General features: G+C 44.4%; 3 protein-coding genes and 1 long non-coding RNA gene across 6 annotated transcripts; 1 reads left to right on the forward strand and 3 right to left on the reverse strand.

The window, feature by feature from the left end:
* Window positions 1-99: 99 nt before the first annotated feature.
* Window positions 100-1,414, reverse strand: LOC143181665 (uncharacterized). Its single transcript, XM_076382197.1, has 3 exons — window positions 1,254-1,414; window positions 307-601; window positions 100-231 (listed from the first exon to the last, which is right to left on the reverse strand). Exons 1-3 carry the CDS (start codon window positions 1,327-1,329, stop codon window positions 210-212), a joined length of 393 nt encoding a protein of 130 aa, XP_076238312.1. The 5' UTR covers window positions 1,330-1,414; the 3' UTR covers window positions 100-209.
* On the forward strand, window positions 1,397-21,993 carry LOC143181666 (uncharacterized). Of its 2 annotated transcripts, none has more exons than XR_013002315.1 (3): window positions 1,397-1,477; window positions 20,964-21,152; window positions 21,587-21,993. It is a non-coding gene; the product is annotated as an uncharacterized LOC143181666 (long non-coding RNA). The 2 variants fall into 2 exon arrangements; XR_013002316.1 differs by lacking the exon at window positions 1,397-1,477 and adding an exon at window positions 20,066-20,082.
* Window positions 3,706-5,888, reverse strand: LOC143181647 (uncharacterized). 2 transcript variants are annotated; one of them, XM_076382171.1, is made up of 4 exons: window positions 5,666-5,888; window positions 5,133-5,539; window positions 4,539-4,954; window positions 3,706-4,339 (listed from the first exon to the last, which is right to left on the reverse strand). In XM_076382171.1, exons 1-4 carry the CDS (start codon window positions 5,748-5,750, stop codon window positions 4,306-4,308), a joined length of 942 nt encoding a protein of 313 aa, XP_076238286.1. In that variant the 5' UTR covers window positions 5,751-5,888; the 3' UTR covers window positions 3,706-4,305. The 2 variants fall into 2 exon arrangements, with proteins under 2 accessions (XP_076238286.1, XP_076238285.1); XM_076382170.1 differs by having other exon boundaries at window positions 5,133-5,575.
* On the reverse strand, window positions 11,965-13,754 carry LOC143181634 (uncharacterized). Its single transcript, XM_076382154.1, has 4 exons — window positions 13,619-13,754; window positions 12,953-13,093; window positions 12,352-12,580; window positions 11,965-12,140 (listed from the first exon to the last, which is right to left on the reverse strand). Exons 2-4 carry the CDS (start codon window positions 13,032-13,034, stop codon window positions 12,089-12,091), a joined length of 363 nt encoding a protein of 120 aa, XP_076238269.1. The 5' UTR covers window positions 13,035-13,093; window positions 13,619-13,754; the 3' UTR covers window positions 11,965-12,088.
* Window positions 21,994-22,440: the final 447 nt, after the last annotated feature.

A 22,440-nucleotide genomic window follows, 5' to 3' on the forward strand; every position in this document is an offset into this window, starting at 1 on the left:
CTTATTAATACAAGTATTTAGTGTCTTACTAATTTTCTATTTTTAATTAACAGCTTTAATATTGAGGAATAAGGGAAAAGCAAAGAATTCCCATAAACATATAGATAGAAAATTTTATTTACACAAATATGAGTTCCTAGAAATTTAGAAGTTCAATACAGCTAATTGTTTCCTCGTCGCTAGTGCCAATTTTTGGTGCAGTTAGTTCCTCATCGTCCAAAGCCAACGCCTCTGCAATGGGAAATAGGAAATGAGAGAAAAATTCTGAATTATTTTTGCTTTCATAAAAAAGTGGAGGATCCTCACCCAGCATTCGCGCTCGCGAAAGACGCGCTGCCAAATGGCGAGCTGATGGACCCAGCGTGCGCTGAGCTGTGGGACAAGCCACCACCATAACCTCCAATAGGGAAACCACCACCGTGTGGGTAGCCATGACCGAAGCCATTGTGTCCATGTCCATAGTAGCCTCCGTGACCATAACCATGTCCATATCCACCGTATCCACCGTATCCACCATATCCACCAAAGCCACCAAAACCGAATTTGTGCTTATGGTGAGGATCTGGTGACGCTTCTCTGACTTCCCTCTGCACTGGTGCCTCTGAGAGAAGGAAGATAAATTTAATAAAATGGTAAATCCTTGGGCATTTAGGATTGTCTATCCAGGATGCAAGAGTGAGTATAATTAATTGAAGAAAGAGGGAGTAATGTAGCACTGTAGAAAGTGTTTTGAGGAAGGAAGTGTCATAGCGAAGTGGCATCGACCTTGGGAAGACGTGACGTCAAGAGGTAGCAATTTGAATTGGCCTGTTAAAAGATTACTTGATGTTCACTAAATGATGAGTCACAGTTCTGAGAATACTTCGACACATTCGGAGGTGTCAAACACTCTGCACTTGGTGCATATTCAAAAACAAAATAAGTGTTTAAAAACAGAAGAGTGAAGCCATTCAGAATACTAACAGAGAATCTATTGCAATACTAGTTTGTCAAGAATCAGTGAAAACTAATTAACCTAACTAAAAATTGGATCAGTCCACTGTCTCTCAAGCATGAAGGAACACTTTATTCCTAGAAATGACTCTCCTTCAACCTCAAACCTATTCTCACCCCAGTTCCCTACCCACCAAGCAAAGGACTTCAATCATCTCAGCACCCAAATTCTCTTCTAACGAACATTCCTCTCAAAAGAACAGTGACCCAAAACCCTCAACACTCAACACTGGCACCCCAAATCTCTGACCAGAATCTACCTTGTTCCTGAGCAGCAGGGAAGCCCAGAGCAGTAGCCAAGACGACAGCCAGGACCAGCAGGACAATCTTCGTCATGTTTCCGGTCTACTGAGACAAGTGACGCTCCAGGCAAGAGATGTTCCACCGAGGATCGAGTGTGAAGTGGCGATGAGGAAATCTGGAGGGCGGTCTTTATATAGGAACGAGCGTTAACGTCCTGGGATACCCCGACGCACTTACGTAGGTATGGAACAGGTACTCTTGACGAGGAATAGCCGCATCTCATTAGCACGCACGAGCCTCCACTTTGTGGAGGTGCTGGACGCGGTTTATCACGCATCGCTGACGGTCATCGAGGTCTAGCCACCTCGAGAGACAGGATGATCTGGCGATTTTTTGCCTCTTCTTTGTTCCCACTTTAGACGGATTCGGAACTGGGCTCTTTCGTTTGGCTGAACAACTTCCTGTGACTTTTTGCGAGTGACCTCTGATTCGGTTCAGGGAGCCTGACTGTGGAGACTGTTTTTAATGGGAGGGACCCAATTTTCGTTGTTATTGCCATTTTTCATGACTGGAGATTCCTTGGCTGGCCTGTCTAGCTGGAACCTAATACAGGAGGTTAATTTTAAAATATTTCTAGGAATTCTTGTTTCACTGGTCTTCTGCAGGTGATCTGCTGAAATTTCTCAGCATTCCTCGTTGGCTCCAAGGCTCTCAGGAAAGTGTCAACCTTGGGGGACTATTGACATTGGATAGGGATAGAGTGTAATGGAGTCCACAAGGTTTGCCCTGACAAGAGTTTGTTCTCTGGGTTCCTTGTCTACGTTTGTTAATTGAGTTTGTCTACGTGTGTCACTACTCTGGGGATTCCCTCGTCATGGTTTCCCAATTTCTTCAAGCTTAATGGGCCATGAATGCAACTAAATATATCTTTAACAGACTTTAGTGACTCTACACCTGCAGTCATTAGAAAATCACCAAGTCTCTAATCTCTGAAAATTTCCACCTCACATAATTTTGGTAAATTCACATCACAATGCCCACCCTAATTACCTCAAATCCAATCAAAACAGTCACCACAAACTGTCTAGATATTTAAAACGTGTCCTTGGTAGGTCCCGTTATTTTTCTTCTTCCTGATCATCCCACGACATCCAGGACATCATCAAATGTCACGCACGTGTCGAAAGAGGGGTTCCATTTATAAGCACCAATTCAAAAACGCATCAAACATACCTGACCTTCACGATATTCAACATATTTATCTTTTATGAATCAAAGAGGTACGTAATCGAGCAGCACTTGAAAACAGATTACTAACCAGTCGATGAAGCAAAGAGGGACAAGGATGACGTGCACCTGCATGTAACAGAGAATGAATTATTAATTATTCAAAGTAAACAGCACCTTCGGGAACAATAACTCGGAAGAAACCTGTTTAGCGAACGACACCGTAAAAATTGATTTAAACGAGTATTCCCAGTGACTCCCGCATCCTTTGAACGTTTATCGCGAGGCTCAATGCTAACGTGCCATTAATTATCGGGACATGGAAATTTAGAAATGATGGAATATAGAAAGCTTCCGTATAGGAAACAGCTGCGACATCCGATGAAACGAGAACCGTTTTATGTTGGGACTATTACCTGACTGATTGCCTTTTTACGTATACATAATCTCAAGGTCCACGTCGGGCCAAGCTTTCCGCGTGGCTCCTAATTGGCTCGTTTACCGAACCAATTCGTGCCTTTCGGATTTCTTTCTGAATACTTTTTCTGTTTCTCGAGGTCTCCCTAACGAAATTGCGTCAGCGGGAAATTTTGTTTGAGCGCTTGATCCTCTTTCTAAATGCAAAGTGTTTGCTATAGTGTTTTCCTAGACATATAGAATATTTGGATCCTTGAATTTTCAAATGGTACAGATTTAAAATTTTCTAATTGTCATGCTTTTAAATTTTCAAATCTTTCAATATTCAAATTTTCAAATTTTAAATATTTGAACCTCCTACATTTTGAATATTCAAATTTTCAAGTCTTCAAAATTTCAAATATTCCAGTTATCGAATTCTCAAAATTTCCTTATCAAATGACTAAAGGTAGTTTTACATTTTTATGGAAATTGAAGATTCAATGGGATTCCTCGCCTATCTTGTTTCCTGCATTGCTCAATGATTTTCTGAAAACTCGTGAATAAACCGCAGCAGATTGATGATTAGCTGTGACTTTTATGACAATTTGTATCTATTTAAATAGTGAAATCACTTGATGATCTAATTTCTGTGGAATCTATTTAGAAAATAGTGACAACTTAAGTAAAGGTAAACTAAGGTAACTCTGACTTCTAGATTCTTGTTGCTTGGAAACAATTAAAGGGTGATTATTTAATGATCTTTGTTTGCTCTTTGACCGAAGGTACAGGTAAATATTTAATAGTTTGCATTAAAGAACACATATTTATTTAGAAGAATTTTATTCCTTAAAAGTAATGTTTCCAGATCTTACAGGACATTTGACTGTAGTTCACAATATTTTTAATAATTGTTTAGAATACCAATTTCGTGCCTCCTTGGCTGTGGCTCGCCAAATTCGTATAAACAGTAATCACTTCTTAATCTACTTAGAAACTATGCTACAGGTAATTATCTTCAATCGATTTTTGCGCCTGCAGTTTGCTGCAGTAACGATCATGCAAACCCTTTACAATTTAATATTGCACTTCGCCTTTCAAGCAACTAAGCAATAAAATTACTATTCTAGACATAATACACTTAAAATATAAATTTAGAGAGCAGATCTACTAATTTAGATTGATAGAGACTCTTTTCTCTAATTTAATCGTAAAGGGTTAGCACAATATTTCATAATACGATACATTCAATGACATTTTTTTCTACGAGTAGGAACGCGAATTAATTCGGGGGACAAAAGTTAAATGTAATGGCATCCACTCTTTCCATGGGCCAATATCTACTGAGAGCAAAATGGAGCTTAGGTGGAAGTCTGTCCAGTTAATCTCGTGTAGAATATCAATCTTCTTATTTTTTCATCTGGCATGAACGATCAAATAGATGATCTATTCTTCTGAAGATGGTGTACGTCGCTTTTTCCTAAATACAATGCAAAATCAATTTTTCATATATTCAAATTTTTTAAATATTCAAATATTCAAATTTTTCAAATATTCAAATATTCAAATATTCAAATTTTCAAATATTCAAATTTTCAAATATTCAAATTTTCAAATATTCAAATTTTATACTTGGAGAGGTCTCTTCGTAAGGGACCCATCACTCTGCAAAGACTTACCCATTAGGAGATCCTCCATAAGCAGTGGCAACCGAGCTAGCAACGCCTCCTTTGGCAGTGGAATAACTGTTAGCAATCGCGGTGACAGCTCCAGGGGGTGACGATCCCGAAGATCCAGATCTGGTGTTGGTCCCATGGAAGCTGAACATCATAGGGAAGAAGTTGTTGAGATTAGGGTAGTTCTGTCGGCGACGGTTGCCCTTGACGGGAACGAAAGGCACAGAGAGCTCGTCCTCGTCTTCGTCCTCTTCCTCTTCGTCATCAACAACCACAGGAGGCTTCTTGTTCTTCTTCCCCTGATGGACTTTTGGACGATTTCCAGGGGCCTCTGTGCTGGGGTAGACAGGTTCCTCAGCTGGGTTCACTGGAGCTGCTTCTGTGGTGAACGCAGGAGCTGGTTGGGGCTCAGGTTGCTCCTGGAACGAAAATTAGAATCGCATCAGGAAGACTCTTCAACTTCCCCAATTTCTCAGAAGAAGAAGACAATCTCTAAACAAAGCTACTGGCCCTCCAAGTTAGCAAGACCTCATCAAAATATTTTTCTTGTCCTTGTTCCAAGATGCTTCTCTCATAAAAAAGATACCACAACAATACCTGAGGAGGTAAAATGCCCTGGTTATGGTGATTTTGCTCCTCTTCCTGAGGATGCTGCTCGTTTTGAGGATACCCAGGCTCTTCTTGAGGCTGACCCTCCTGACGGTGATGTCCATCAGGCTGGTACCCATCCTGAGCTGGTTCCTCGTTGTCATACGACTCTTCAGGCCCTGCCTGGGCCTCAGCGCTCGAAAATTTCTGCTCGTCGATCGGCTCCGGGCCGCTGCTCAAGTGTGGTGTCTGCATGCCACCAAAGAAGGCTTCTCCGCTCACCGCGTTACCTTGGGCGAAGACACCAGTTGCCTCGCCAGCATGACTAGTTCGACGTACTGGCCTGTAATAGCTGGTGAACATCATTGCTCTGTGGGGATAAGGATGCACAGCTGTCCTCTTCTCCCGGAGGAAGACTATGGGGTTACCATAAGGGTCCAGCATCACTGAAACTTTGGGACATTGTTTGAGAACGTTGGGAGCCTTGTCACAGAAGATTCAACTAAGTGCTAGGATAGCTAGCCTAACTAAAGTATACTCACTAGGTTCAGCGGGAATAGCCCTGGACTCCGTCACTGCAATCGTCGTCGCAACGACGAGGAGGACGAAACTCATCCACTGCGCCATCCTCGAGGATCAAAAAGGGTCTCTACTTCAAACGGAAGACTACTATCGTCAAGATCTGTCAGTGGACACTGTGTCCCGGATAGTCGGTCCCGGAAGTCGGCGAAGGCTCGTGTAAATCCAAGCACTACCACTTGGGGGTCTACCTGGTTCGCGGACTTTTTGCACGATGCTGCTATTCTCGATCCCGCAATTGCTTTTATACCGGCAGCTAGGACCACGCGGGGGATGGGATGGGCAAACGAAGGCACAGGGTATGGGATGGATATCGGTTGGATCCACGCACGGGACGGGGGATATGGGATCCTCTGGAACCCCCACCAGGGCCACGTCAGGTGGTTGCCTCGTACCCAACAGGATCGTCGTAACGCAAACGTGCGCATCGTTCAGCGATACGTGATCGTCATCCCTGATCGGGCGACCGTTGAATCGAACGCATTAATTGTGATCCCTGCCGATCGTTGTCTGAATTCGGCTGATCGGGTTACACAACGCAGGAGCTGCTGGAAGAGGCTAGCTCCTGGACTCTAGAGTGGTAGCAAAAGAGATGTTCCTGTTTGTTAGGATGCTAGAGCTGAGGGTGATACATAGGAGGACATGAGAATCTGGAACCTGGTCTAAGGGTCTACTGCTTTGTTGAGACTCAGGTCGTCAGAGTTTAATCTTCATATCATCTAATTGGCGATCACAGGTCCTAGATTATCATTAATGATCAAACACTAGCAATATAGAACGCTGGATAGAAGAATCTGAGCCGCGGAGGAGGCTCAGCAAATTAAAGAATAGCCGAATCGTGATTCCGTTGGTTTTCGCGGCGGTTCGAGTCTGAAGAGGACAGAGCGGAGGAAGGGACACTGACACGTCAAGGCGGATCTGTCTGAATTCGCTTGAAATTCAGAGCACGGGTACCGCGGCCAGCGCCATTGGACTCTTACGGACTTTTGATCATCCCCCCAAGAGTTATCGTCGCCTCTGACCAGTCATACCCGCAGACGTCCCGAGCAGTATGACTGACATAATATTAATATTAAGAGGTTACGTCAAGCAGACGTCATTAACCGTACTAGGCGACAGTTCGCCACCTTGCTACAGGCTTCGACAGAAATATCCAGCCAATCGTGGTATTGGATATAAATAATCTGGCGTCTAGAGTCTGGTCTAGCTAATCAAGCGTGACATAGTTCAGTTGATAGCTTTAGAGCTATAATTGATAGATTAATCAGAGGTACACTCTGAAAGTTTTACAATCTTTCAGATCAGATTCTCATATCCTAGAACCTGGACTGCAGATTTTCTACCCTAAGGAGTAGGGTCCATCGTAGACGTAGACATTGTACCTCGAGTTAATTTCCGTTTCGGAACCAATCCGTCTCCGTCTTGCCAGTGTACCGCTATCAGCCGTGAATACTTCATGAATTCGTACTATTTCATGAATCAGCCCCGAAACGCACCGTTTTCCAAGTCACGCGTATCGTATTTTCGAGCGTGACCAGCCGGCACAAAGCAGCGTGTCCAGGTCCGATAGAGCGGCCGTTCCACTCGGATGCAGCTGGATTCGCGATGCTTCGGAAAAATTCAAATTACGTCGGTAACTCTGGGACTCGCCATTTTTTACGGGCCCTCCACCCGTTTCTCACAGCGCATTACCATAGAGGCCCCTCGCGAGGGAGGAAGATGGATCCTCACATTCCTCCACTGGCGATAAAGTAGGATGAGGAATCGACCCGGGGGTTGAGCTTTCTGGTACCCTTTGAGGAGCTGCGTGCACCTGGACCTAGCTTTGAGCTAATCTCGAGGCTTGGCTCACTGGGCCTGAGGATTCGAGGCTCAGTTCAATGATCCCTAAACGGTCCCATTTCGCAGACTGTCTTCCTCGACGCTGGGCCAGAAATCAGTTCATTGTTCCGCGTTGAAATTCATGACGCGCGCTCCTCTGCTAGACGTATAATTGCCTAGATACAGACGTGCTCGAGTCGGTACACGTTTCTGGGTAACAATGGCTAAAAGCTTCTTCTGAATCCTAATAACAACGTGTACACAAACTCGATTTGGTATACTCTCGTTACCAGGGACAGTTTCGTAAAGGATAAGACCTATGTGCATAACCTCCTCATGGTAGTCCATAGTCTGCTAAGGCCTCATATTAATTCTAAACCGTTCACCTTTGTCCCTGAGATTCCCAAGCGGGACCGGACGATACCGTTTCGTATTGCTAATTAACAGCTCATCGGTGATTCGATTTGGGTCAAAATGGCGTCAAGTGCAGCGGAAGCCGACGCAAATCCGTGCTATAAATATACGGTTATCGGTATCGGTATCGGCAATGACGGAGCGGAAAAGAGCCAGTGACAGGAAGCTTCAAAACATTGAAATTGGTGGGAGTAACGGTTACTAGTAGAAGTTTCCGACTGACGTGTCGAATAGTGATACAATTGGGCGAAAGATAACCTGTGCTAATACTAATTCATTGTAGGTTAACAACATAACCTAGAATGCGCGATATCTTGACTTCTAGTGCTAGAAAGTTATTTGTGTTGTTATTTAGTGATATAATCTATAATGTGCTGAAACATATCCCACACTTTAATAGAACTACTTGCTACATAGACACATAACCTATAATTGATTCTGCACGTGACTCTCATCGTAACCTATACACACCAACTGAAGGTCTGCTGTTTCCAGAAAGCAACGAAAAGAGGCCTACCAAAGCCTACCAAAAAATCTTCTTAAAGAATCAGCCAAAACGTCCCACTCATAAATGCAGCACCCCCATCGCAAGAGCGAATAATTCATAAAGGGACCCTGGTAACATTCGTATCTCGAAGCTTTCAAGAAGATGATGGAATCAGAATATAAAATTGCCTCAGCCAACCCAAAAAGAAGAAATCTCTCCAGACCTCCTCGCTGTGGCTCTGAATCACCGAGCGAAGCATCGATCGTAACACGGCTCAATTGTTGTCGCCGGGCACCGACACCCCATCGCTCACTTATTTGTCATTGGGATCAGACGATGATGGTTCTCAGACGCTGCCTTCGTGGCTCCTGTTTTCGTGGACACAGCGCGCGCTGAATTGGGAATCAACCGATGTAGACTTACACGTGCTGCGCAGTGGCATACTGAATCGAACACGTTCGGCTGCTCACGTGCGACAACTGTCGAAACGTGAGGCAACCGTATCGGTTTTGCGGTGGGTTTTCAGTGTACACACACTTTGAGACAAGCAGACTTGCTGTTATAGACCCTGTTGCGCTGGAACTGCGGCAACCAGAGTGTTGATGAGTTCCATGTGCAGTTGCTGGACATACAGTGCTAAGACATCAGTCCTAGAACACCAGGTGAATAGTGCAACAGCAATCAGGGAACACAAGGATGAGTTATCAATGGAAAGAAAAAGAGAAGAATCAAGGCTGAATCTGATTCCTCTTCCCAGAAAGGGCACTCCCAAGCACGCTTCCGATTTCGTAGAAGAAATTAGACGATCGCTTGTTACACCGAGCACGTACTGCGTTTTAACCGTTTTCCTTGTTGCTCTTCGATTTTCTAATTCATGCCCGGATCCGGCGGATGATCTACGATTCAATAGAAACCCTGGGGTGGCGCGTGGACGTCGATGTTTAATTCAAGATCGATTCTCGGAATAATTCCGACACCGCAAATAATTTTATACCTCACGCGACGCGGTTTTCCCTGTTGGGGTGGACAGGTCGCGCTAAAAATCGCAACGCGATGGAAATATCTTCCAGCAGGACTATTCACTCCCTTCCCTTTCATCCTGACGATTGACAAGGTGTGAGATTGAAGAAAATGTGAAGTTTTCTTTCTGACCAAGAAATTGACTATTCTTCAGAGTTAGCTTTCTGTAACTTCAAAATTTGAAAGAAGTATGCTGAAAGGAATATTTACAGCTTGCAATTGTAGTTCATTAATTTGACGCACCTTGGACATCTGGTGCCCGCAATTCCCACTGCTGTTTCTCGTCCCAGCGAAGACTTTCCTCGAAAGGACGATGACACTCGATAGATCCTCCACGCAGCACGCGTGTACCACTCACTCCTATTTGAACTCGAATCACGAATAGCAGTCCGGCATGTTCAGGACAACAGGTTGAAGGACCGCGTTACATCTAGCCCGTGGATTGCGTTCATTTTGAGGATTTCGAGAATAAAACATCCGAGGATGGGTACTTTGTATAGTAGCGTAACGCATACTGTGCTAGGTGTATCCTGTTCAGTGGCGTAAATCCTCTGAAGAAGCAGCAAGTGGATGTCCAAAGACAAACCACTTCAGAAAAATATGGCTACATAATCCTCTACCGAAGTCTCTCCAAAGAAGTTCTATCATCTGTAGCTGACAGTCATGTCTGATAGTCCCATGGTGTCCAAAATTCATCTTCTCTCATTAACCAACATAGTGTTTCCTCTCAACTTGTTAGAATCCCTAATCCATCTCATACCACTTATCATCATCATACTTGTCAAGATTCTCCCATAAGCAAGGCTTCCCAAAGTTGGGGACTTTGATCACCCATTTCGCATCTTGGGAAGAAGTGGCCTCCCCCAACCCTCCCACGCCCATTCTACGCCACTGAACCCTCTGATCAGCAGTCAGGGGATCGACACCGGCTAGCCAGTTGGAATTTACTGTCCAGTCTTTCCAGGGAAGACATAAAATAGTCGCAGGTGTATCGTCGGCCGACATAAACGCCCCCGAGTATTCACAACGGTCGCCTACGAATTCTGCATTCCGATGCAAAATGAGATCTGTCCGTCGCACCTGCCCGCTTGCTTCGTCAGCCATCGACGTGGCTCGCTGAAAATCGATCAGGTAGATATCTGCATTCACGAGATGCTGCGTCCGGGCTACGATGGAAACCATTTTTACCATGGGGCCCCATCGCAGTGAAGGAGCCTTGGGGTATTTTATGACCGACCTCCAAGAGGATAGGATGGTTTCCTCGTCGTAGAAGTTGGAAACAAAGGATAGAACCTCCTGAGAAAGGACAGTACTTGGGACACCAGCGTTGAAGCTGTGGCCCACCTTCAGGGAGTTCTCAGGGGCACACTTTTAAAGCAGGTGGACACAACTCGCTATGAGCTCATTAATATATATACTGTTCCATTTTCCTGCGCCTCATTTCTTCCTCCGAGACACTCATTGACCTAGGAATCGTTTATCTTATGGCACATGAAGAATGTTCCCAGCAACAAGTAGCGAGATTACAGTGAACAAAGCCCATATTACCTTCCTAGGTCTCTCATGCGGCAAAGCTAACAACGAAGCTAAATTAAACTTGTAGGACAGACGGCTTGTTTACGAGCTCCAGGGTGGCGCCAGCGAGTCGATCGTTTGAACCTGCTGTCGTAAATCAATCTCAGGCTCGGACATTGATAACAGCGACGACGTCAGATCAGAAGTATGACGAACGCTTTGTTACGTCAGATGTCTATGACTGTGTCCACAGGTCCACCATAAAATATATAGTGCTAGCGGAGGATGATGTGCGGAATACGTAATTCTTCTCCGATGCATGAATAAAATCGCTTATTCGAAGACTACGTTTTACTGGATTAGCGAATTAAAGCAAAGGTCGTGGGAGATGAAGACAGTTGCTCGATGATTTCGCTGGAAAAGAAAGCGGAGACAGAGCGAACGAAAAAATGCAGGAAAGAGAGAGGAGAAAGGGAAGGGTCCCTAGAGGTTTTGGAGGTGCGTGTCACGTGCCGCGGGCCCGATCACGTGACTCGCGGCGCGGTAGATCTGCGCGGCGCGTCGGCGCATAAAGATCGCGATGGCGGCTACCTTTTGAGGATGGTCTACCATATTTCAGCCTCAACCGATTTTTTCAGCTCGACACACGCGGACACGGAATGCCTGACAATTCCCAGTGTCGCGGCAGACGTATTGTGGAATCGTGAGGGTACATTCGAAACGAGCGCCGAATGATTTTGAATATCTTAGGGGACAGCTTACGCCATCTTTCAGATCCGTGGCGGGGGAGTCTATTCATTTGAATTGGTTCTAATTTGCGTCTTGAGAGGGACATTAATTGGCAGTACTTTTATTTAATGGGAATAATTTTGATTATACTGTTCTTTTTCTTATTGGGTTTTTATAAGTCTCTGGAGTTTTTTTTATTTTTTTAGTTCTAATGATTCCTGAGGAGTAGATAGGATCACAATTGTGTTAGGCAAGCTTCAATGAAACGGCAGTATGTATTGCTGTGACACAGAGAATTTTTATTATCCTTTTTGTTACATGGCCATGGTCCGAAAGTGGGCCGAAAAGTATGGTCGGAATGGTGTGTGAGGATCGTACGGTTGTCCTCGGAATGAAATTTTCATCGTTCCCGAGCTTTCAGCAAATATCCTGCGACGTCCATGTTTAGGTACCTAAAACCAGATTAGTCCTCTTAAATTGATACTCTAGATTTAATAATTATAAACCTAATGAATCATGAACCATTAAAATGGACCACAAAAGCAAATCTTCATGTCATCACGTCATCTACAAATTATCTACAAGTCATCTACACACATTATTCACTAGTTATCTACAAGCTATCTGCAAATGGACCAAACTACTGTGCATCTGAGGACTCACCTTTTTTGTGGAGTTGGAATTTCGCGTTTGTTTCGCCTGTTTACCGTGGTGATTCGACTGCCATCGTCGAAAGTTAATCTGGATGCAATAATGGTTGATTTCTCAGGTGGGCCGGTGGTGCCTGAAGGTATGTTGGACAGTCTTTTACCCTGACGGTTTTCCTTGGACTTTCTCCTGACGTTTAGATCCGACGAGACCACAATTTCATCGAAGGTTTGTCCAAACACAGCTGCAACATGCAAGCAGAGAATTATAAACACGTAAAATGCCAAATACCAATTCCTTTCTCTCAGCAAAATGATTTCACCAAGCTCCCAAAAGAAGCATATGTAACACAAAGAGGGCACACTTGGAAACAAATGTTCCAAACGAGAGTACGCTGGACAAAAGATAATGAAACACTATACACTCAGTCAAGGCTGCGGTTAGAGAGTCACAGTGTTGGCTCACGATTCATAGCAGCAGCGAAATAAGGAAAGTATTAACATTAGTCACCAATTGCAAACGACTACCTCTTCGTGACACAAGCTTTGCATAGATTTACTTCTGGGATCGATTAATTATTCATTCTGCATCAACACCACGCTGAGATTGTACTTACGTTTCTGATTGGATGTTTGCTGAGCGCTGACAATTATGCAAGCTAGGAGGGTGATCGCCAAAAGGGCCAAAACGTTCGCCATTGTGCGAGGTTTCTTCTTTTTTTCAAGTCAATTTTTGAAGGGTCCAAAATTTTGTAATTCTGCAAAACAGACACGAAGATATTATTCACGAGTGTGGAATTTTAGACTGTTGCGGAGACTGAATCAATGCACGCTTTGACGTTCGATCTCTTATCAAGGAGAGACCTCCTTTCACCCAGACGTGCTTCAGAGCACTGGAGCTCGAGACTAGTGTTTGTAAACCAGAGAGGAAATTCTTATAAACACAAATGATACAAAATTTATATAACCAACTACTCAACTTCAGAATCCACATCGATCACAAATGACGTTTGAAACGTCAGCCACAGATAAGAAAATCAGCACCTCGAACCTGGCTGACAGGTCCACAAACAAACCCCAGAAACTGTTCCATAAGCTACTCTATTTATCCTTCAGGGATCCCAGCTTCTAAGTACCAACCCAGAATTTTAAACCACAAAACTCGAAAAAGCGAAATAGCCAAAAGACCAAACGCAAAGTGTCCAAAGGGATCAGAGTCTACTTGGTCTCTGAACGACTCAGCGAGGTTCGAGATGCATCAGAGATGCATTCGGCCGACTTACCGACGACTTGACCAGGAGATACTTTCCGAGTCGACAACCGCACGAGAAATGCGAGCACAATGCCGCGGAAGCCTTGAAGAGAGCATCGTCGATTCGCTATAGTGCGTGGTGAACAGGAACACGTCGGGGGTAAGGGTCCAGTTGGAGGCGCCTCTGTCTTCTCCACGCACTGTAGATCGGTTGCACCGGACAGACCACTTTCTATTTCATTTTTTTCCCCTGGTTTTCGAGCCTCAGTCTCTCTCCCTCTTACTCACCGTGGGTTGTCCCTCCGCGAGATCGCTAGGAGGACTGGTTTACCTGGTCGACAGGGCTGTGCGTGTCCAGGAGCGGCTAAACAATGGTTAACGACCAGAGACGGACCTTTAACGAGCCCCTTTAATGCATCTCCCGTGTCACGAACGTCACTTCTTTCGGCTACCGTGCGCCCTCGACGCGGCTCTCGCCTCTGTCCAGCGATTATGATCGACTAGGCTCGCTGCACGTTCGCCAATTTGCGGGACATTTGTCTTGTAATGGCACAGGGTGGTTGGGGGAATCATCTGTTTCGCGGCTTTCGTAATGCTGCATCGCGAAGGAAGTCTGGAATTGAGCTACTGAACTGACGTTGCCGAGCAATAAACGTATTTGCGATTTGAGGTTATCCAAAATAGGTAATAGCAAATATATAAGCTTCAGTAATAGGAAAAGAGGAAGGGATTATAGGGGTTCTTAGGTTTTCTTGAGATATTTAGGTTATCTTGGATGGTATTAGGTAGATTCTTATTTATAGGTTAGAATTTTTGTCTCGTCATTAGTGTCTTTTCTACTAATATAGGTTTTAGTAATGGCTGGAGGTTAGGTCAGTCAAAACTAGACAAATCTCGATGCTAACTTTATAGCTTATGAAGATCCTCGAACAGATTCTCTGATCTTCGCAATATTTACATCTAAGAAGAGCATTCTTTCAGATCTTTCTCTCTCCTCCTCTTGCAGTTTTCGTTTTGCATCAGAAGATAGCATAATTGCATTGTGGTACCCGCCGTTTAAAATACGCCACGAAGAAACTGGGCATTTTAAAATCGTGCATCCCGAAAGAACCTTCGAGAGTCGGTTCGGAGGATCAGAGAGGCTGCAGCATTGCGGCAAGCATTACGAGCCAATCACGAGCTATTACTGGCTGCCAGAATAAAAGCAGAGGGATTTGCACAGTGGATTCCAAGTGAACAAACATCACCGTTTTATTGTCTGACCATTTTTTACGGTGCACCGCAGATGTGACAAGAACGCGTGGATATTAAATGCCTTCTTACGTGTAGCTTTCAAATATCTAACCTCGTTTCTCAAACTATTTCACACTGACCAATATCATAACAAGTAAATACTATGCCCCTTTTTCGGTAAAGACTCGAGAATTCCAAATTGAAGTTAAAAAACAGGTCTCTACCCTCTATTGAATACAGCAACAAACTCGTAGTGAGATACCTAACCTCCTATGTGTCTAACCCTCATAAGCCAGAACAAGTAGCCCAACCTCTAAATAGGGATGAAAGAAAGTACAGGCAAATGGTTTCGTATGTACATTTATTAGCAACAAAAGCAGCAGGCTTTCCTCGCTGGAGAAAGTTCGAGGCGGAGGCCGTTGCTCGCGGTGAGGAAGATCGCGTGTGCAGATCGGCCGGTCATTGCACGCCTCTTCGGATCCTCGATTTCCGATGTTCGCTTTTTACAAGCCCTCCTCTCTCTTTTTGGCCTCCCTTTGTGCTGTTAATCCCCCGGCCCTCTGGCTCTCTCTTCCTCTCGCTCTCTCTCTCTCCACCCTTGCACGGCCCTCGTCTCGCTGTCCTCCTCCCTCCCATGCGCGGTAGTGTGCGCGCGGGTCGCTGATATTTTGTCGGTTTTATTTGCGTGAACATCTGGTGGTTGCCTGTCCGCGCGGACAAAGGGAGACTCGCTCCCAGGAAACCTCGAAGAAGCGGGAGGGCGGCGGTGGCTTGTTTCCTGCGTCTGCCCGCTTCGCTTGCCTATATCTAGTGACGTAGAATGTTTGTAAACAAAGGACCAAGATGGGTCGTGTTGGCCTGAAATAAATTAGGGGCAATCGCTAGCCGAACATGGGACCGCATGATGATCTGTGAAAAGTGGGACTTTTGAAAACTGACACACTTGGGGCCTTAGAGCTAGGCCCATTAATCTGAGGTACTTCCAGAAATTTGTTAAGACTCTGTGTCTCAAGATTTTGGGACCTAGGAGACTCCAAGGCCTTGTTGTAGCTTTGAACCTCAAGCCCAGAGCTTTATTGAGACTTTGAATCTAAGATTTAAAGCTCTGTTGAGACTCTGGACCTGGGGCCCGGAGTCTGTGGGCCCTAAGAGCTTCTACGGCTTCGCCAAGCGTCTGTGAGGTCACTCCACTCGCCAACTATCATTTTTATTTCTTATTTAGCCTCGGTACTTAATACTGCCCATTGTTGCGCCTATCCTTTGTTGACTCTTGGGCCCCATGTGTACCTTGGTAGGTTAATGTCTGCTCGACTCGACTTTAAACGCGGCAGGATTTTGTTTGTTACACGCGACGCAACAGGGGTCGCCGCTTTTCACCAGGCGCAATCTAAAATCTACATTCTCCCGTTTGCTCCCCGCATAAGTAAGTGTACACTGTGGAACCACTTGTGACCTTTAACCCTTCCACGCTGACCCTTGAAAGGGAGACTTTGGGCGATTTGCATACTGGCACCCGCCGAACCTGGGCCGAACACGCTAATGATTTAAATGCGCGCGTCTGCGCGAGCGACACGTGATTTTGACGTGTTCTCTGAAAGGGAGGGGGAAGGGGCCTGTGCAAAATGGCTGCGCTAAGAGTTCAATTAAAATTCAAATACTTTCCCGCCTAAATAGCAGTGTTTGGTAAATGGTGTCTACCAGTTTGCCTTCCAAAGATTTGCATACGTATACAAAGAAGCAGAGATCTCTTCGAGAAGATCGAGACAGGCCCGCTGGGCCGCGTGTAGGCGCATTTCGGGATCAAAACAGACCGGTTCGCCGGGGCCAGGCGAGGGCCAGCGCGCTCGACCCTGCGGCACAAGTACCCCAGCCACCGGCAATATGGCGTCCTGGATCCCTTTAAAACGAGTTAATCCGTCTGTCTGGCCGTCTGCCGATCGCCTGAGAACCAAGAAGATTCATTTTCCCTTTGTCCATTCTTTTTCACACCGTACCAAAAGGAACGCGGCTCAATGGGACAATGGCCAGCAGCCAGGAGCGCGCGTTTACGACGTTCCTTTGGTACAGGTCCCACACACATTTGAATAATCAACGCGTAGGCAAGGCTTGTCTTTGTGCGCGACCGAGAGATACGACGGGAGGGGCCCGTGGTGGGGGGAACGGGGGAAAGAGACGTCAGAGACACTCGACAAAAGTGACATTACGCGGAGATTGCCTCATCCTCGGGCCCGGACCCGCTGGACAGATGTTCTGGGCCCGCAGTTCTTGCCGATTCAGAGGTGAAAAGACGCGACGCGATCGGGCCCTCCTCCTCTTCCCTTTTGATTCCACGAGTTCGTTCACCCTCGATTCTTGAACTCCCCGATTGTTTCTCCAAGGATGTAAATCCCTTTTAAGCGTCTCGAGTACTGAATCCTTGTGTTTGCGTTGATCAAAAAACCCTTTTACGAATTATAGACAATTCTCAATTTTGAGGTTATATGGCGAAGAAGTCTCCTTTTTAAAACTAGTATGATTAGAATGGCATCTCTAGAGATTTGAAGTATAGAAGATCCTATTGTACATGTGAGAATCCAAAGTTGTTTTGGACATTTGTTGGGAGGAGGTAGGTTCGAATGTCGAAGGTCGATGGACGTTCGAACCAGTCCGATGGACAGATGTTCGCTTCGTACGCGATCGTTCCGAGAGAGAACAACATCTCGTAATAACCTGAATCTCTAATGGAGGAAGTTCGTTAACCTCACACGCGTGAATTTACGGCCCCGTCCTCGGGCCAGGAAAGGAGCCTTGAGATCCTTTCAACCAATGGAGCGCGCGCACGCGTCTTCTCGAACGGTTTTCGGCTTTCTATTATCGTCAGCAAATCACAACTGACGCGCTGGGGATTTCCGTGAATCGCCCTACCAACTCTCACTTACGTCATTAGTGAAATTTTTAATCAGAACTCCCCTAATTAGTATTTTGCTTGCGTTCTCAAAAGTTAATTATTACAGAAGCCTGCAGACAGTTAGGAGCTGACCAAAAATAGGTTAAGTTACTAGCAAGACTAATAAGCACTTTCTACAGATACATGAGAGAGATATTTATGTTTGCTGAAGATAAAAATGATAATTATGGTTCCAGTTTTAGACAAAAAAGACTTTTAAAGATATCAATATCAAGTGTCTAAGAAACTTTGACCTAACCTCTTGTTAAACTCATAAATATTTCATATGTTTTTTTTGCAAGTAATCCAGAAAACTTTAAAATTTTTATTTGAACTTCATTCGAAAAAAGAATTAAAATTTCTTAGGTTATGTATGCTTAACAGAAATACGCTTCGTCGATAGGGTCAAATGCAAATTCCGCGCAAACTAGTTTCCAAGAATGTCACAATATTTCTCCCTACAGTCTCGAAGAAGGATCGTAATAGAATGGAATCACGTTTGGTGGAATTCTAGGAACAGTCAGAGTAGATTTAGCTCGACGAAGGGGAGAAGGCCGCAGTGATTAGTGGACGCTGGAGACGTACGCGCAGGCATTTTGCGCCTGATGGAATTACAGGAAGGACCGATTCACGTCAAACCGATTCGTCCCGGCTGGTTGTTAAGTTGCGCGGCGCGTGCCGCGACTACACGCGCGTGCAAAGTCAATTAATATTCTCGGTCATGGGGCACGGCCCGGAGCGTGTCTCGAGATCGACCGCGCCTCGTGTGCTTTGTCACGCGTGGCGTAAATAGGAAGGTTCCCCTGGCAAAATCGCATCTACGCAAAACGTATATACAATATGGAGAAATGTGGTCTTAACCTGATTCTATTGACAACAATTTCTTACAATTATCCATTTTTCTCGACAGTGTCACTTTTGAGAATGTAACCAAAATACTTCAATATGATAATTGAACCCAGAAACATGAATTTTAAGCATTAGAACATCTTTTTCCATATTTCCAACTCACCCGCTAAGTCTCAAAACTGTTGGCCAGCTGACGAGGCCTCGGCAACGCTGAACGAGGCGGAGCCGAAGGGCCCGAAGTTGAAGCTGGCGCTCTGCGCGTTCGCCTGGCTCTCCCCACCCCCAACAGGCCCGAACGGCCCGAAGGGTCTCGCGTTTCCTTCGTTCGACCCAGCGTTAGCTGAGGCGAAGGATCCTTCACCGCCTCCAAGCCCTCCAAGCCCTCCAAGTCCAGCTGATCCTGCGGAGGCTGAGGCGGAAGCTTCCCCTGCGCCACCAAACACTGGTGGGGGTGGTGGGTAGTATCCACCAGGCCCAAAACTAAATAAAGAAAAACAATGGTATTGTCTTGAGAAGAGGGATCGCCGAGGGTCGTCGCCTATTTCGATGGGATAGGGAAACTCTGCCAAGGAGACGACAGGACAACGAGAGACGCTCCCAGGTAGCACAAAGATGTCTTATGAATTCTCTTTTGCAACGTCCTCAAGACCTCCAAATTACGTCCTTTTAAAACATAGGACACTGAGCACACATGGACATCTCTGGGATGTTTTGTGCTGCTTGTAACTACTGGGAAGCTACTTGGGATGCGTCCTCGTCCCTCAATGGAAAGGATGGCGCAATGCTAACCCTCCACAACCAAATTGACGGCAACCCCCGGGTCTATGGTGGTGCTTATGATGATGCTTGTATCCGTACCGACGATCGTCGTCGAACTCTGGTCCAGAACCGAAAGGTCCGAAGCCTTCACCAGGGAATCCAAACTGTGGCGATCGCTGGTCCCTCTTGTTATCTAGAATAAAAGTAGCAACGCGGATTATTAAAGTCCTCAGGGTCCAAAATACCCTAAATTTCGACACGAACCTAATCCTAGGGGCGCGACTGCATGCTGGTCCACAGGGTTCAAAGATGGCGGACTTTCGAGCCGCTGCGTTGGTTTTGCAGGGCACGTGTCGAACAGGAACGCGCAGAGCACGAGTATCGACAGGAACCGCGACATTTTCGACAGGGACCTCTGGAAGCACTCGACCGCAGAGAGACAAAATCACAAATCGAAGAAAGCCCACGATCCACGACGTTTTTATACAGAGATCCCTTCACTGCCAAAATCGACGCAATGAAGTCGGTAATCCCACAGCTTCCTCGGCCATTGATCAACAATATAATTTGTCATTGGCTCCTAACGAGTGGATGACCTCAACGACGTTCAGGGACGAATGAAAGTGAACCGTATGTAAATCCCCTGGGGTTCTCTGAGGACGCTAATCGAACTATGATTTAGACTGGACCATCGCTTCGGAGAATCACCTGGCATCAAGGAAAAAAAAGTAAGAAATATGTTTGCACGTGATTCTTGAAGCTGTTGATGGTCGTTGGTCCATCATGTTTTATTCATTTTATTGCGGGATTTTTGATACTAAACCGATTTGCGTGTACAAGGTCTCCTTTAGGTACTACTTGTCTAATAGCAAGATGTTGAAAACGAGGTTGTTGTCCTAAAGGAGTTTTATTTGGAAATCGCGGATTTCCGAGAATCGTAAAGTATTAGGGAAATAAAAGTGGAGAATATGAGGTTGCGAAATGTTCTGATGCCTAGAGGACATTGGTCAAATAAAAAACATTCATGGAACTTTTAATACATATGTGTATTTTTTGTAATATACAATTAAAATGTTGCACAAATTTAAGCCTTTATTTCTGGCAAGTTTTCAAAAATTTATGTGATGTTACTTAACTTAACCTCATTTAAACTAACCTAATTTTAGCGTAAATTTAAGAAGTCGAATTAAGATGTGGATAGATCTCCACGATAGTGATCAAAGATTAGTAACTAGAAAGGAAACTCAAATAGTGGTTCCTAGAATGATCACATGATAACCTATCTTACATCTAATTTCAGTCTTGTGTCTCTCCGAAGTGTCACAGTAGCAGACAGAACTGTCCTTGTCCATAATTTATGAGTCGATGCTAATAATCTTCCGAAACTCATTCCAGTTAATTGAATGTCGATATATTAGAATTACCCAATTATCTAAATATATCATCTCGATCCTAGGGACTTAATTATCTAAATACATCATCTTGTACCTAGGGACTTAATTATCTAAATATTTCAACTATCTAAATTTTACAGTCCAAATTATCTAAATATTTCAAGTATTTCAACCATCTACTATCCAGATAATCGAATTCTAATTCTACTTTTCAGTTTCTAGGAAAAACATTATCATTAATTAGCCAGCCTGTACGCGTGAGATTCACTATGAGCAATCGATAAACTGCCATGTGGCAAATTGATGCTCTTGCTGAAACTATGCATCTCCGAATGAATTTGAGGACGACGTGGGCGGTGATGCGAATGAAGCCGAGAGTGAATCGAGGATCCACCGAAAGCGAGGTTAGTCAGAGGCGTTTCGAGGCTGAAACTGAACAAATTTATGTAAAATTAGTATATTATCAATTTATCCCGATTTATCGATACATCAGTACTAATTATTAAAAGCGAGTCTAGATACAGTACTTGCTAAAAGCTCTTCAATATTTCTTATATTTTATTATTTCTTAGAATCACTAATATCGCGAGACTACAATGAGAATAGACATTAAGTAGGTTCTAAAATCTCACCTTAAGCTGTGTACTTTATCACCGTATCCCTGGAGGTGTCTTTGACTTCTCTCGAGCTCACTACTAGCCTCCACATCTACAAGAGAAAGCAAATTATGAATAAAAAAAGACACACGAATTGCACAAAATATTTCACTTCTCCCTATATATGTATACAAATTTATAATAATTATTCTCACTATTCTCTGGTGATATTTCCTTCGCAGATGGCCTGGCAGCAACAGAAGTCGCTGCAGCGACGAGAAGAAGCACGCAAACGAAGGACCTCATTCTTGCAGGGCGTCTATTGCAGAACTGAATGCACTTCCTCCGCCGACGCTTTCCTTTCGAGGGTTTCTTTCCCGTTATTGGGGCGTTTTCGAGAAACGATCGGTTTTAGGTAGTCGCGATCCCTTGACCTGCCTGGAAATCCCCATCGTCGTTTGTCGAATTTTAGGAAAGTAGTCAGAGGGAGCGAGAGAGCTACATTGGACGCCTGTGGCGGGAGAGGGATGGTTTCCTGAAGAGTTTTCCACTTGGTGTGAGTACAGTGTCTTCTCGTTGAAAAACTCAGCTGTCCCTTTCATTTCTTCAAACTGTTTTCCTTTATTTTCTTGTACTATTGCATTAGATAACATAAACGTGAGTTTTCAGAGTATGAAATGATATTAGAAGGATGTTTCTTATTATTTGTGAATGTTAAATTCTTGCTAAATTCAATATTCGATTTTAAAAATTTTCAAATACTGAAATTAAAAATCTTCAAATTTTCAAAGCTTTTAAATTTTTGGAGCCTCTTGATATATGTACTTATTCAAGTTCTTAAATCTCTGTTTGAGGTCTCAGTGACCCTTCAGTACGATAAGAATTAATCATTCAATAATCATTTATCAACCACTAAATATACATGGATATCAACATCTATTAAAAATGAAAAACTAGTAATTATTATTTTCGAATCACTCAAGCAAAGAAGCTCTTCAATTTCGAGGTCTCAATTTGTTATTGTCCCGCGCGAGGATTCCACGTAAGATTACGCAAATTATGTCTGCATAATCGAAACTAAAGATATGACAGAGAC

The sequence above is a fragment of the Calliopsis andreniformis genome, chromosome 7, assembly GCF_051401765.1.
Source record: "Calliopsis andreniformis isolate RMS-2024a chromosome 7, iyCalAndr_principal, whole genome shotgun sequence".
Classification (NCBI taxonomy): domain Eukaryota; kingdom Metazoa; phylum Arthropoda; class Insecta; order Hymenoptera; family Andrenidae; genus Calliopsis; species Calliopsis andreniformis.